We start from the raw sequence: 16,900 nt of genomic DNA on the forward strand, positions 1-16,900 counted from the left end.
TTTTTGAGGTTTGCTACTTACATGTATATTGTATTACAATGTTATAAAGTCAGTAGTTGATCAGTGCACATTTTCTTCTATGTTGATTTTCTTAGGGCATATTCCCTTCTCCACTAGTTTCTTAAGCGTCACTTTTAAAAGGCACATTCTCTTCAAACTTGGATTTAATTGAAGCTAAAAAGCTTGAGAATGGTTTCTTATGGAAGATATACATTTCATTCTAATTTTGTTTGCTCCATCTTTTGAATAAATAAGGATGTTGCCCTTTTCAACAACCCATTTGTTGTGTAAAGTGAATTCATAAAGTGCCGTTTTTAGGTGTACATTTCGTAAGATTGTGATGCAAAGAGCGAAAGTCTAAAGGCATTTATGAGAAGAATATTTATGAAGTGAGTATGATCTCAAAACAAAAAACAGGATTTCTTTTTGCAACAAAATGTAACATTGGGCCTACCACTTTAGATTTTAACGCAACCTCACAATAACAAAGCTTTACCTTTATAATTACATTATCACTGTAAAATGTATATATAACCTCTTCATGGCCCTACCAACCATGTTTGAGATTGCACAACAACTAAGGGCAAGATTTTGATATGTCACCAGAAGGAATCAAAATAAGGAAATGTTCGGCATAAGGTGGCAAAGTTATTTTCAACTTCCACCCTTTTCATCTATTTGTAGATTATTAACAAACTACGATTGCTACACATACATTTGGATAACCCTTCCAAAGAAAATTCATCGGCAAGATAGTGAAGGTGTCACCTATCTAATCTAGATTGTTGCATTCACACACTACATTGGATCCATCCAACTAGATTGTCCATCTTATGTGCATTTTCTGAAAATGTGAGATTCAAGGAATAATAAAATTTAGGACGTTTACTATCTATGACATAAAATTTAGGTCGGTCTCTCCCTCGTAATCAGTTTAATTCATGTTCAAACATGCACAATGAGATGGAAAACAAATAGCTTGAGATGAGCATACTTCCACAAAAGTTCTAATTGCACATAAGATACAACAAACCTTCATAGGAACATCGAAAAAACATTGTGATTAGCAACAGTATGAAGCTTCTAAAGACGAAACTTAAAAAGCTGACCAAACATACAATAGAGGCACCCATTTAACATTAATGATTAATGATCTATGATGACCATGACGTGCAATAATACATTAGACAACGATGTCTTGTTGGAAAGGTGGTAAGAGTATGTTGCAATATTGATTGTGAAGCAAAGAATATCTCACTCTAAGTAAAGGTCACGTTATTGGAAAAAATGGACTCTATAATGTCACATCTCTTCATACTTCACTCTTCTACTTCTCTTCCTCCTCCACCTTTGGGGTCACCTTGCTCCATACTTGCCATGGCTCCCGATCTACCAAACGAGTTTCACCTCCACCGAGAAGATGTCTTAGCCACCTCTCAAAGCCCCTTGCTCACTAATAACCAAATACTGCTTGTCCATAGTGATGGTAACTCGGAATTACTCGCTAGTGATCAACGGGACACTTTAATGAATATCTACGATAGCATTCATGTGCCCCCCCCATGTCCCCGCAAGAAACACTCCCTTGTTCGCAATGCAACTAGAAGGTTTCGCTACACAAATGACACGCAAACAGGTGGAAATGTCCGGGATAACAGGCTGCTACCCGGTCATAGACTACGCATTGCTACCCATGCCATTCGAGCCATAGCGAGGTTCCAACAACCTGTGCTCAACAACATTAACCATGACACTTTCCATGGTGATGTCCCAAGGAAATGCAGCCCTGCTGCTTCATATTCAGGAATAGAGATTTCTACATTTGGATACGGGGGGGTGTCGGCCCCATCATCGAGGAATTGCACACATACATGTTCGATTCACAGCTTAGGCGGATATGGTCTAGATGAACCTCATGAGATTAGTCAAGTGGAGAAGGAGTCTAAGACCCAGTCCCGGTCACCATTATCAACTCCTCCGATACCTACAACACCGGCCATTTTGGTAGATAAATTAGCTTCCCTATTGCAAAATCGGAGCCAGACTGAGCTCTCCACTTTAGGGGGGGTCCAAGGAGTGGCTGCCCTTCTCCAATCACGAATCGACACCGGGATCGACGATGATCCCGACCTCATTCGCGAGCTTAAGCACAAGTATGGATCCAACACTTACATTCGTCGGCCTCCCAAAGGCTTCTTCAGTTTCCTTTTTGATGCATGCAGGGATCCCACCCTCATTATATTGATTGTGTGTGCTTTGCTTTCGCTCGGATTCGGCATCAAAAGCCACGGCATTGCCGAAGGCTGGTATGATGGAGCCAGCATTCTGTTCGCGGTGATGCTTGTAGTCCTTGTGACCTCCATCAGTGATTATAGGCAATCTTTGCAGTTCTTGGTGTTGAATGAAGAGAAGAGGAACATTCAAGTCCATGTGATAAGGGGAGGAAGAAGGATGAGGGTTTCCATATTCGATCTCGTGGTTGGGGACAAGGTCTATCTAAGCATTGGTGATCAAGTACCTGCGGATGGACTCTTTGTGGATGGCCACTCTTTGCAACTAGATGAATCAACTATGACTGGGGAGAGCGAGCCGGTGCACATAAGCGATACAATGCCTTTCCTTATGTCAGGTTGCAAGGTAGAAGATGGTTATGGCACAATGCTTGTCACGTCGGTCGGAATGAGGACCGAATGGGGTAAGATTATGGCACAGCTCGAAGAGGATATGGGTGAAGAAACTCCGTTACAAGTGAGATTGAATGCCATTGCCACTTTCGTAGGTCAAATCGGTCTGTCCGTGGCACTCATTGTATTTGTCATCTTGTTCGTCTTCTACTTCACTGGGCACAAGGCGGGATCCAACGGTACTGGTTACTTCAAAGCTCACAAGACTTCAATTACCAGTGCATTGAACAGTGTGGTCGACATCTTTGCAATCGCTGTCACAATTGTGGTTGTGGCCGTTCCCGAGGGGCTACCGCTTGCTGTTACCTTGTCTCTTGCATATGCGATGAAGAAGATGATGGTGGATAGAGCATTGGTGAGGAGATTGTCAGCCTGTGAAACCATGGGGAGTGCTACTACAATATGCACCGATAAAACGGGAACCCTCACTCTCAATTTGATGACAGTTGTGAAAGTTTGCATAGACGAGAGAGTCTGGAATGCTGAACAAGTTGGTGCGATGATCGGTTTCAACAGTCTTTTGTACGGTTTGCTTCTTGAGGGCATTTCACATAATTCTGCAGCCAGTGTGTTTATGGGTGATGGCGGTAAGGAACCAGAGGTGTCAGGCTCAGCTACTGAGAAAGCTGTGCTGGTGTGGGGACTCAAACTTGGTATGGACTTCTATAAGGAGAGGTCGGGTTCGAGGATTTTACAAGTGGAGACCTTCAATTCAGTTAAGAAGAGGGCTGGTGTAGCCTTGAGATCTGTGGCGAGTCGCGATGTGCACGTGCATTGGAAAGGAGCAGCTGAGATTCTACTGGATGAGAGTGACAAAATGCTAGATTCAGATGGATCTACAGTCATCATCACTTCAGAGAGAAGGCAAAAACTTCTGCGAGTTATAGAGGCCATGGCTTCTGAGAGCTTAAGGTGCATTGCATTCGGTTACATGGAGCTGGACCCAGATGAAGTTCCAAGCGGAGAGCAATTGGAAGTGTGGAAAATCCCAGAGGGACCTCTCACACTTCTGGCTATAATCGGCATGAAGGACCCTTGCAGACCTGGTGTACCGGAAGCGGTTCACAAGTGTCAACAAGCTGGCATTATGGTCCGTATGATTACTGGCGATAACCTTGCAACAGCCAAAGCAATTGCGACAGAGTGTGGCATCTTTAAGCAAGAATATCAAGCTGTGGATGGGCCTACATTTAGAAGCTACTCCGATTCTGAGAGAGAGGCTCGAGTTCCCAATATATGCGTAATGGCACGATCATCACCCTCTGATAAGCTTTTGATGGTGCTCACATTGAAGAGAATGGGGGAAGTGGTGGCTGTGACGGGTGATGGGACGAATGATAGCCCCGCTCTCCATGCAGCCGATGTTGGCTTGGCTATGGGTATTCAAGGAACCGAAGTAGCAAAAGAGAGCTCAGATATCATCATATTGGATGACAATTTTGCAACCGTGGTCAAAGTTGTGCGTTGGGGGCGATCGATATATGTGAATATACAGAAGTTTATCCAATTCCAGCTCACAGTGAATGTGGCAGCCCTCACGATCAATTTTGTGGCAGCGATTGTCACCGGAGATGTTCCTTTGACAGCTGTTCAATTACTTTGGGTTAACCTAATAATGGATACATTGGGTGCTTTGGCATTGGCCACAGAGCCACCAACTGATGAGCTTCTTGAAAAATCACCTGGCCGTCCCACTGACCCGCTTGTTACAAATGTTATGATAAGAAACCTACTTCTACAAGCCATCTATCAAGTCACTGTGCTCCTCACACTGCAGTTCAGAGGTAAAGAGTTGCTGAGACTGAAGGGAAATGATGCAAGTGACGTTAATAACACTGTTATATTCAATGCCTTTGTTTTGTGCCAAGTATTCAATGAAGTGAATGCAAGAAATCCAGAGAAGGTGAACATATTCAAAGGACTTCTGAAAAATAGGCTCTTCATCGGCATAATTGTGGGCACTGTTGTGCTCCAAGTAGTGATTGTAGAGTTCCTCAACAAGTTTGCCTCCACAGTGAAGCTGAGTTGGGAGCTGTGGCTAGTGAGCATAGGGATAGGGTTTGTAAGTTGGCCACTTGCCTTTCTAGGAAAATTCATTCCTCTACCCCAAAAGCCTCTCTTGCTGGGGCTTCATCGTTTCAAGCCTTGTTGTGGTGAAGATGACACATAGCAAAATTTCTTTGCTCTGTTTTTCCCTTTCTTTTCCATACATACATACATACATATATATATATATAAGGATGGTAGTTGTAAGCTAGTTTCATTCTTTTTCTTTTTTGCATTGATACATAAAAGCACAACCCCAAGTGTTTGCATAAATGGATGTATTATTTATTAAGAAATTGAACTATATCACAGATGTGGCCCTAAAATGATTTTTCTAGATATTACAAATATTTGTTGATGAGAAGATTTAGTACTGATTTAGTATTGACAAGACCTGCATGACCTAAACAGTTTTCTCTCACAAACTTGTTCAGAGTGTGTAACAGACACGCTACTTCAATTTACTGAGGGCTGAATAATGTGTGATTCATCAGTCTTGCAAATTTCCTGTATGCTATTATGCATGTTTGGCTCAAAGACACCTTAAGCTACCATGAAACCAATTCCCCTCCAATATCTAAATATTGCCGTCTTCTTACTCGGAAAGGTATCTGGAATGGTATGGAGTCTATGTTTGTCTTGAATGTCTTGTGCAAAATTGCTACTGTGAGGTGAATGTCAGTTTAGATCCCAACCTTTTTGGTGGTTTGTTACTTTCTTCTTGAAGATGGTCTTTAATGATGTTGATACAACTACAGTACACGAGCAAATGGTTCACCTTTCAAAGACAACGAGGGAAGCATAGTCAATTTAGTATTCCTTGTTAACCTTAAACAAATAGGTCCCCTCAAATAATACACATCTATGCTCTAAGAACCTTTGTTTCTCATTTAATCTGGATGTTCAGCTCACCTTGACTGTCATGCCATGGGAATGTTGTCATTAGTGTTCTGTCACAGAAAATATACTGTTATGCATACCAACCATGTTTTCTTGCAGATTCCTTCATTTCAATAGGCTGATTTGTTCTTCATGTCAGTTGTTTATGTCTTATCTTATCAACTGATGAGTTTTGCTCCACTTTGTGGATACATCTTTCGTTAACATGTGTCATGATTTGCTGATATCAATATACTGATAACTGACAACTTTGAGATGTCAACAAGTTTCCTGCATATTATTTATTCAAAAACTCCAACCCAGGCATTTTACAATGAGGAGTGCATTTTCTATCAATGACCTCACAGATATTATGTACATGATTGTGCTAGAATTTTGTGACACACGATTTAAACACATCCAAGATCAATAAAAATACCACGGAAAGATATCATCTAAATGCAACACAATGTCACTTCTCTATCTATTCAGCACATGAGATACAGCTAAACTGCAAAATAACTAGGTATGGAGCGCTGTTCATTTTACATGAGATTATTTTCTTCCTTCCACCAAATAAATTTGATTTTTGGTGGAAATCCAATTTGATTTAACATAACAAAGCTCTTGAATAACGTCTCCAGACTTTGTACATTCGAGATTACAGTCAGATGAACTGCAAAATAAGTAGATTTGGAGCAGTGCTCATTTTGCATTAGATTATTTTCTTCCTTCTTTCTACCAAATAAATTTGATTATAGGTGAGAATCCAGCTTGATTTCATATGACAAAATTCTTGAACAATGCCCTTAGAGTCGATTAAAATAGCCATATAATGTAGACACAAAAATACTGAACTAAAGATGTTCAGACAGTTGTAAACAGAAAAACTTAGGTAAAGATGTACAAATAATGGCTGCTATGTGATCATGAGCAAAACAACCAACTCTTTGACATGGGATGAATATATTGTGTGCCATATTGACAAACTATCAAGACCTAACAAACACAGGGCGAGGTGATGCAAGGGGTGCCATGTGAGCAGATGGGAAGTCTACGGGGGCAGATTGTGTGATCGTTGGATAACTGCCAAGAACACGCATGAAGCATGAATGTTGTTGAAGTTGAGAAAGGGCATTTTGTGCATTTCGAGTAGCTGTGGAGCCTTTGAAATCAACAAAGACCACATATTGGAATTTGAAGTTAGAAGAAGGGTTGGTCTTGATAAGGGGCTGGTTCCGCCATGGTCGACTCTCAACCTTACTAACATGGATTCCACGGAAAGCAAAAGCTGCCATTACTTTGTGGAGCGATCCTAGACCATCGGGAAACACTAGGGCGACAGTGGTCTTGTATGTAGAATCATCTCCTGGGGTGGTTGATAAAGAGGAGTCTGTACCGCTTGAAGAGAAGGAGGCTGGTGAGGGGAGAATGGCATCTCTAGCAAGCACCCAAAAGCGTGATGTGATAACCTGCATAGACAAGGTTTCCAGGGTGATGATAATTTCAGAAAAGCTGGAACACAGATTTCTCAGTACTTTTCACATCGATTCCCATAATACTGGGTTGAGGCTAACATTGCTCAAACTTTTACACTGATTCCCACATTGCTTGCCATTTTCACATCGTGATTCACAGATTGCTGATTCCAACCTAGCACTGCTATTTCCATATTGTGTTTTACACATTGTGAAATCCAGCAATACCATTTTCACAGTGTGATTCATAGGCTGCAGCATTGAACCTAACATTTCCACTTTTACAGAAAGATTCCAACATGGCAGATTTGGATCTAGAAATATGTTCTTTTGTAGGTTTGGGCAGGGGGGTCTCACCTAGCTCTGTATCTGCATGCTCTGCCTCATTACCAATATCACATTACCCTTGATATACATGATATAAGATGTTGATAGGATAAGGTTTTATTGTTCTGAAATCGACTCAAACCTAGATGAAATTTACCTCGAATATAAAAGGGGTTTCTCTGCTGGTGCTGCACAAAATCTAATCCTATCAGAGTCCAAAAATTGTTCCAAAGTGCAAAACTTCCTATTTTTGGACTCTGATAGGATTAGAATGAGTAAGCAAAACTTTTGTAGGAAATAGGAAATTTTTGCTTACTCATGCTAACCCACATACATATTCTACAATTTATATACCACCTTATAGAAGAAAGTCCATTGCTAGATTGAATTCCTATCTCGATGAAATCTTCGCTTAGTCATTCCAAGTCATATGAAAGTTTGGCCACCTCATGGAAACCAATATGATTATTCTGCTAACCCATATAATTTGTTCTCTCACTTATTTGATCCATGTTATCTCAATCCAATGGTTAACCTAATCCATGTTTCTCATGCCAATGTCCATGAGTTTTGGCTACCCGTAGATCAAATTTGTTAGTTGATCCAACCCTTATGAAAATATTGCTAACTGATCCAATCCATGTTAAACACATTCCAGTGGAAATGTTAAATAATTCTAACCCATTATTATGTGTTATTATCTATACGAAATCTCTACCAACCATTCCAACCCATAGGTAACTCATTATAATTGATATTCCAATCCATGGCTAACTCATTGCAATGGGCAAGTACTTCTTTCTGGCTGACACATTCCAACACACAGGAAATTTCTTGCACTATTCCCATGATTCCGATCTATAGAAATTATTTGCCCACCTAAATTTAAACCCATTTGAAATTTTTATTGAACCTCATTCCACATACTAAATTTGTGCTTACTCATACAAAACCATAACAAGTAACTCAACAGATAGAAGATGCAAACAGTGGAATTTAAAGGTTCAAAAGGAGATGCATAAATGACTTGCCTGGTCAGTCGCCGATTCGAGGATATGGTCATGAACTTGGATGAGCTCGCCAACAATATGGAACTTGTTTCGGAGGAGGAGATCATAGGTTCGGTGTCTCGTTCCATTCATAGAATTCTCGACCGCAAGAAGCGCCCGATCAACTTTCCCTGATTGGAGCGCACCGAGCACCGCCTCGGATTGCGGATACTCTATCGAAAATGACTCTGGAAAAAAATAGCTTTTTCCCAGTGCTTTCGTGACAGTAGGGGTACTTGCCACATTACAACCTTGCTTAATAAAAGCATCTTTGGACATAATTGAGGGCCCAAAGTTCACAGAGACTTGCAATTGCTGTTCTTTTCGAAACTGTTCTAGTTTCCATATGTGTTCTTTCCCTTCTTCTACGATCCAAGGCAGGCGAGGGGTCTTCGCTTCCTCGATGATAGATCGGAGGATCTCGACAGCCGGATTGCTTGTGGAGGCAGAAATTCCACGGGGGGTCGCAAAGGGGGCATTACTGAAAGTATTCATGTTGTTGCTATTGTTCGAAAGGGGTGATCGTCCATGGCTATCTCGAGCTATGTCAAGGTGAGCCAAGTGTGGCTTTGTGCTTCGCTTCAAATCCTCTTCGGCATCCTTGGATAGCATAGCTGCAGGTTGGGATGGAGAAGAAAAATCAGGGCTTGGATTCATTCTTGCACAACAGAGAGAAGATCAAAGAGAGGAGGATCAAATGGAAGAAGAAGAAGGGGTGAATTTTCAAAAGAAGAACACTTAACCAAACATGAAGGGGCAGGGCAGGGTCCTGTTATAGTAAGAAGAAGAAGAGAAGGGAAGGATCAAATAGAAGAAGAAGAAGAAAAAGGGGTGAATTTTCAAAAAAGACAGCATGAAGGGGCAGGGCAGGGCCCTGTTTTAAATACATAGTATAGTAAGGATTCCTCTTTGACAAATTTCCTGTCTAGTTTTGATGGAGACCAGTCACAATTTGACTATGTCAAATCTGTGAGTGTAGTGTGTTCACATACATAATATATATCTGCTATATTGGCACAATACTACTTGCTTTTAATTGCCCACTTAATTACTTTAATTAACACCACATCATATTCATCAATTTCATAATTGTTTAGTTTGCAAACAACAAGCTAACTTATTGATCAATGTTGATCAGGGGTAAACATGTGTTGTAACACGATTCGTTATTTAAGCCACATGAGTTGTGAACCGATCCATTAATCAATAGACATACTTAAACCTTGGGGGTACTCTAGTTAAAAATGGAATTTTTACCACAATATGGTTTATATGTGTGTTAAGAAAATAGCCCACCATGGCTCAAAATGACCTATATATACTTGGTCATACCTTGGCATGTGAAAATTAAGATTAAAACACATTGGTATAGATGAATTGCCCTAATTGATCAAATATTTACATATACGATTAGAACCTCAACTTTCACAAACCATGGCCTTGGGTATGTGCGTGTGTATGCAAAAGAACAAAGATATGTTGCGTTTTACCCATTCAAATGATGCGTTGAGAAACTACCGACTTTGGTCATTGCTTGTCTTTTCTAATTGCCATCAATGGCCAATGCTCATAAGAAATAACTTTACCAATGCTAATAATCCCTTGTTGTCAAAATGTTTTACTAACACATGTCAATGGATTTAAAGGTTTTTTATTTCATTAGAAAAACGAATTAAGGACAATATTTTAACGAGCAAATGCAATGCTCCCAAGACATCTCTGAAAAGCCTAGTGTAATGTTGAGGAAAGGGAGTGTTGTTTGCATGTATTTTCTGTCCAATGAACTCATGAAAGTGTGTTAAATGTGTATAGATAAAGTTATGAATAAATTGCATACAATAACAACACGAGTTTGAATAGTTTTGGTACCAAAAAATGGAATTGATAATTGAATCATAAAATCGAATTCAAAACTTCTAAGTTGACAATACTTCTAGGGGTACATTGCAGGATTAGTTTCACATTCATCTATCTATTATTAGTTTCAATGAACAATCCTGAATGGATGACCGTGTTTTAGTTAATAAACATGATGTTGTCATGGAGAAATTGAATGCTAATACACTAAACTTACATGCTGAATGTTTCATAAACTTAAGCTTCTCAATGTCACAAGCAAAAACACTCTTCAAATTTTAGTGTGAATTCGAGTTAGTAAGTTGGGAATCGAAGTACTCAAGGCACCAACTACAATGATTATAGTCCAAGTGTGATATTCTTAAACAAACAATATGTATATCTTTTTTAAGGTATGGTTGAGGCATTAATTCAATGATTTGATTTTTAGGGGATATCTTTAGCGAGAGTAAGCAAATCCCTTTGTAGTTAGACTTGGACCACCGTAAAAGGGATTGGTGAACCACAAAAGATATTAAAGTGGCATTGTTTTAATTGAGGCAATTTTATTAAATTATCACTCAACATAATTAGATAAGCTAATTAATTACGATGCATACTAATTAGAATGAGCTATAAGAAACTACAATGCTTTGTTTCCAACCTTATTATTATGATGTATTCTAAGAAAATAATTCTAATGAATTACAACAAACTAGCCAATTATGATGAAATGTAAGTAGAGGCTAGCAAATATTTACCTTAACGAACAAGCAATGATGAAACCTAACTTGATTTTTTATGCAATGTAATTAATGAAGACCGATTAATTGCAATTATCCGAATTGAAATCATGTTTGTTATTTAAACCTTTTTATTTTTCACTTTTAGTGTAGTTCCCAACCTTACTCACACATATCGACTTTAGTATTATGAAAAATGTTTGGGATTATCAACACATATTATCCTTTGTTTGGGGAATTATCCATGTACAAGTGGATGCAAACTATTAAATTATTAAGATATCTTAGTGATTATAAATACATGGATAGAAACAGACTCATTGGGCAACCCGCATGTTACTAACTTAATATGTACACTACCTTTTTTTATTTATAAAAGTAGTTTGTCTATATATTAAGCGATAGTGACAATATGATAAAGCATTTAGAGTCTACTAAAATAACGAGGACTTGATTGCAAAGCAAACCCTCTAAAGTGATGTAAGACCACCTGACAAAAAGTTAACTCCTTTAGAGATAAGGTACCATAGAGTTCAATTACAAGAACTACCTTATCGATTATCTTTTAAAGCTATTGGAACTAAGACCATAAAACAAGAACCTCATTCTCATACTACAATAGCATAGATCCCAATATCTAAGTATGAGTCTTTGAGCAATTATTGAAAGGGGGACTTTATCCCAATTATTGACACCCAAAACTATCCCCAAGGTTGTGGGGTAAGCATTTGAATGGCTTGAGCAATTGGGCATGTAAGGAATCTCTCTCAATCACACACTCTCCCTCTCTCTTGTAACTCACACTTACACTCATCTTTGTCTCTCTTAATCCATTTTCTCCCAAACAATATCTTTTTCTGTTTGATTTAAACAAATTTTCATTCTCAATTTGCTCTCTCCCACACATATATCATGTTTCTACTTTATTGACAATGTTAAAATTTGGTATCATCACTATTATCATATGGAGACTCTCTCGTTTTTTTTTGTAAAAGTAATATGTGTGTGTCTCTATATATATGAAAACATTGTGACAATGTAATAAAAAACATGTCCCCACTAGAACAATGAGGATCTTATGACAACTTAAAGCCTATGGGGTGTTGTGAGATCAACAGACACAATGATACTCCGTTTAGGACAAGGTACTTGTAGAGCTTAGTTGAGAAAATTGCCAAATAAAAAAGAAGTATTTTTTTGGGTACTCCATGGGAACCATAAAGCAAAAGCCTATTTCTTATACTCCATAAGTACCATCTAATGCAATCAAATACAACCTTATACGATGGATTATGGAATAGGTAACGCTTAGGCTATCTGAGCAAACAAAAAATCTCTATCTCAATTCTCTTTTTCACATATCAAAGAAAAAGTAAAAAAGACTGAAGGGCATAGACATCAAATAGAGGGAGGGAGGGAGGGAGGGAGCCTGGAGAGAGGGGAACCTAGACAATTTGTCAGTTAATTGGTAAGGTTGTCTTGTTGGGAAAATAAGGTCTTGTGTTGAACCCCTACAAAAATTGAATCTCCACAAGTTCAAGAATCACACATTTCTCCAAATCATGACGATGTACATGCGTACCAACAAATATGAATAGGTGTTGCTAGTTGATCTCATATACTTTGAGCTCTTAGTTGGCCCCGGAAAATTTTAGTTGGGGTTGCCTCCCAAAAATAGTTGATGGATACTTTGGCGTGTTTGTTGCATATGCAAAAGTCATTGTTTGCTTTTTTCGTGTTATTTCTAAATGGGATCTCACTCATTGGTGTTTCACTAATATCAAGCCTTAGGATAATTTTTCTGCCCACTTGTAGGCGCTTTGGCCAAGCTGATGAAACCCTTCTTCATATATTCTAGGTTGATCGTTGTTGAGAATCAAACTCAACTTCCCTAATGTGGGAACACACTCTAGTATCCTCAAGTGTGAACACCCCACCTTCTAATATAGTAACTAATGTGTCCTAGAACCTTAAAGTTCTATGACACATATTTAGTGTAGTTAAGTCTCCACCACTCTTTAGTAAGTGGTAGTTGTATAAAGAGAAGGTGACTACATAAGCACCTCTCTCCTCCTCTTTGTAATAGTTAGTTGTGTTCTCTCTCTCTCTCTCTCTGGTTCGATACATGTTAGAGCCCATCCCGTTATCTGTCATTCAAACCATTACTTCCATGTGACTTAGATCACATGCATTGTGATGTGAGACGGGGCATTGGGGCACAAGTGATGAGAGTGGCCGACAATGTACACTTTTCCCTAAACAAGTTCGAGAGTCTGAGTATCACATTTTGATACAATGCTCTGCCTTTGATCATATTCAACCATGCTTTCCACATCTCTTCAACTGAGCCCAATCCCTGCACGAATTTCTCTCACAACCACAATGTGCACTCTCGGTTGCAACATTCATTGGCAAAGTTCTTGAACATCGAGAGTCACTACTCACTTTGTAATATTTTTGGTCTCATAGGTCATATTTGACCTCCGAAGACGAATCGTAATATAATCTGTCTATCTATCTATCTATCTGGACTACACACACACACACACACACACATCCCTTCCACTGGACAGAATCCTAATTCTTTACATGGTATTAGAGTGATTGGTAGCTTGATCCAAGCTCATCGCCTTTGCATGTGTCGTGTCCAGCCTATGTTCACGAAGAACAGGCCGACCATTGTAGCAGCAACTTGCACAGTTCGTATCATAGAGAAGAAGAAGATTCAACATGAACACTAAGATGGGAAGCACTCTTCCCACCGAGAAACTCGACAGAAACAACTTTGCATCTTGGGAATACAAAATGCACCAATACCTTTTTGGCCAAGGCTATTGGGGTTATATCAAGGGAGCACAAGAAGCACAACCCAACCCAACACATGCCGACTACCCAGCTTGAGAGCAAGCGGCGAGTCGTGTGTTGTACTGCCTTGCATCATGCGTCCATGATCACATCCTTGGCTACATCCAAGAGGGCAGAACGCCAAAGGAGGCGTGGGGGAATCTCAAAAAGATATTCGTGGCCAATATGACCACAAGAAAGCTTCAACTCCGTCAAGAGTTGAACAACATACAACAGAGGGACAATGTGTCAATTGAGAACTACACCTTGAAGATCAAGGAGGTATGTGATGCCCTAGGGACAATCAAAGTCAACATCAACGACGATGAAATGGTGCACATATGCCTCGGTGGCTTAGCACCTCAGTTCGGAACGATAAGGTTAGCTGTCCTCAAGAGGGAGAATCCTCCCTCCTTCGATCTCCAGTCGATGCTACTAGTCGAAGAAAATCATGTTCGGACAAGAAGCAATGTGCAAGAAGGACACATGTTCGAATTTCGATGGAGGAAGAGGACAAGGTCGGGGAAGAAGAGGCCGATTTGGCCAAGGCCGACATAACTAAGAACAAACCCGAGAACACAATTTCTACTACCAACAAGATGTGTCAAACGTGCGATGCGGAGCGTCTGGAAGAAGGGGGAACAATTATGCCGGCCCCAACAGACAAAACAATTCCACCCCATGCGGATACTGTGGCAAATTTGGCCAGTATGAGGCAAAGTGTCACAAAAAGAAGAGTGAGTCGGCCTCCACTAAACCTCAAAATCCAACTACGACAATCGTGGCGGAATGTTCGTGATATGACATAGAGCGAATTCAATGACGACATCATGCCCGACAAAGCACGTCCAACTCAGAAAATGTATGGTCGATTTGGGTGCATTCAATCACATGACATCTCATAAAGATTGGTTTTGAGAATTGTGAAACCCCAAACAACCCAACTATGTGGAAACAGGGGATGACACAATCCACCCCATTCAGCATGTCGGAAATGTCCCCTTCAGCGAAGAAGGGAATCAGACCTACATCAGAAACGTCTGGCATATTCCAACTATAACGAAGAATCTATCTCGGTCGGCCAGATCGTGGAACAAGGCATGCAAGTTCGATTCAACAACAATGACAACTTCATAAAAAAGGAAGGCTGAATTATCGCTCGAGGTCAAAGAGAAGGTCGAATATTCACCCTCGATTCTCATGAGATGAAATTGGCAATGTATGCCAAGGGCCGTAAGGCTGACACCGACATAGAGTTGTGGCACAAATGAATTGACCACATCAATCTATAAAAGCTCAAAGGAATGCAATCGAAAGGAGTCATCATCGAACGACTGACTTTTACCGAAAAGGAGATTGCAGGCGTATGCGAAGCTTGTCAGTTCGGCAAACATCATCGTCAATCGTTCCTGAAAGAGAGAAACGTGTGCAAAGGTATCCTGGATGTAGTACATTCAGATGTATGGGGACAAGTCCAAACGGCTACATTCAGCGGATGCCGATATTATGTGACGTTCATTGATGACTTCTCCAGGTACACCTAGATCTACCCTATGTGGCAGAAGAGCGAAGTGTTTGGAAACTTCCAAAAACTCAAAAATGAAGTCGAAAAGGCAACAGGTCGGCATGTCTGATGCCTTCGATCAGACGGTGGTAAGGAGTATTTCTCCAATGCCTCCACAACATACCTTCGACAAGAAGGAATTCAATGGGAGTTCACCTACCGACACACACCTCAGCAAAACGGTGTCGAGGTATTCCTCGCGGATGCGTGGAATGAGGCGGGACCTCGGGGGTCCTGTACCGAAGAGCAAGAGAGAAAGGAGAAGAGGCCCACTACGTGCGAGCGTAGATTCACAGGGACACGGCCCTTCGACACAAAGACGCAAGTGGGACAGCGACACAGAGAGACACGAATGTATGTATGTATATGTTAACAAAGACAAACAACAAGAAGCACGAAGTCGGTTACAACCGAATAGGCTGGCGAATAGATGCCGATGCCTGTTCGTGAATGCTCCGAAGGAAAGGAGTAGGTTGGAGGTGCTGCCGGAAGCACTCGGGCATTCCTCAGAGCAGCGCGAGCCTCCCGAAAACCTGCGCAGAAAGAAGCTATGGAGTATGGAAGAGAGAGAAGCCTTCGGCTGACAACCTGACAACACTTCGTCCTCTCTAACCGCGATCCCTTCCTTCTCCTCGTCTCCCTCCTTTTATAGGCAAGAAGGGAGCCGTTTCCTATTAACTTCCTACCTACCGAATCTACCTACCTAGGATCTTCCATGTCCCTAATTCTCTCTTATGTACAACACAAGGCGTACGTGCATGAAGAGCCGGTTCCTATGCTCCGGCGCACCGATTCCGCTCGTGGACGGTTTTCTTCACGACATCCGCCCCCACCTAACCGCGCATCCACCGGCATGCGCCAAATTGAGTTGGGACGGAGAAAACCGGTCCAGCCTTCATTCCCCGCCCGTCGGTTCTTCCTCGGTTTCAGATTGTTCGTTGTTCCGGTCCAGGTTAACCGGATCCGGCTCGTCGTCGTGACGCTTCTTGAACGCTTTGATCCGCTTCCTAGCTACCGGTATCGCCATTCTCGTGCCGTTGAGTTCCGCCAGATGGTACGTCCCGTTGTCGCTGGCGCTTTGTACCACGTAAGGCTCGAACCACCTTCTTGCGAACTTCCGTGTTGCTCGGTGCTGGTTGTCGAGGCTGCTGTCATAGACTAGCACCCAGTCGCCTTCCTCGATCTTCTTCGGTCGGAGCCGACGCGTCCGGTCGAACTGGGCTTTGTTCCTCGTCCTTGCCACCCGAAGCTTTTCCATAGCCTGCTCTACGTCCTCCGGTCTTCGCTCGAGCTGTCGTATACGCGCTGTCAACAGTTCCTCCCGGCTCATCTCGTCTCTCTAGTCCATGGTTGCCCACGAGGAGATCGTACGTTCCATCGGCATGACCGGCTTCTGCCCAAACATGAGCTCTGCCAACATGAATCCGGTTACCGAACTGTGCGTAGTTCG

At 41.1% G+C, this 16,900-nt stretch overlaps 1 protein-coding gene, 1 long non-coding RNA gene and 1 pseudogene across 2 annotated transcripts; 2 read left to right on the forward strand and 1 right to left on the reverse strand.

Moving 5' to 3' along the window:
* Window positions 1-1,361: 1,361 nt before the first annotated feature.
* LOC147858239 (calcium-transporting ATPase 8, plasma membrane-type pseudogene) lies at window positions 1,362-5,069 on the forward strand (annotated as a pseudogene).
* A 649-nt stretch (window positions 5,070-5,718) lies between these two features.
* On the forward strand, window positions 5,719-8,634 carry LOC147858240 (uncharacterized). Its single transcript, XR_015530533.1, has 2 exons — window positions 5,719-5,829; window positions 8,429-8,634. It is a non-coding gene; the product is annotated as an uncharacterized LOC147858240 (long non-coding RNA).
* LOC147858241 (arogenate dehydratase 3-like) lies at window positions 6,064-9,233 on the reverse strand. Its single transcript, XM_087327897.1, has 2 exons — window positions 8,446-9,233; window positions 6,064-7,081 (listed from the first exon to the last, which is right to left on the reverse strand). Exons 1-2 carry the CDS (start codon window positions 9,118-9,120, stop codon window positions 6,602-6,604), a joined length of 1,155 nt encoding a protein of 384 aa, XP_087184023.1. The 5' UTR covers window positions 9,121-9,233; the 3' UTR covers window positions 6,064-6,601.
* Window positions 9,234-16,900: the final 7,667 nt, after the last annotated feature.

This window comes from Azolla caroliniana, unplaced genomic scaffold, assembly GCF_043228905.1.
Source record: "Azolla caroliniana isolate FFs.n. ecotype wild unplaced genomic scaffold, voAzoCaro1.0.p SCAF_11, whole genome shotgun sequence".
NCBI classification, from domain to species: Eukaryota; Viridiplantae; Streptophyta; class Polypodiopsida; order Salviniales; family Salviniaceae; genus Azolla; species Azolla caroliniana.

Bases quoted from the DNA above. Each gene is read 5' to 3' on its own strand.
- LOC147858241 (XM_087327897.1), bottom strand. From the start codon at position 9,120: ATGAATCCAAGCCCTGATTTTTCTTCTCCATCCCAACCTGCAGCTATG. The intron at 7,082-8,445 runs GCAAGTCATTTA...TTGTCTATGCAG, and splicing joins TCGAATCGGCGACTGACCAG to GTTATCACATCACGCTTTTG.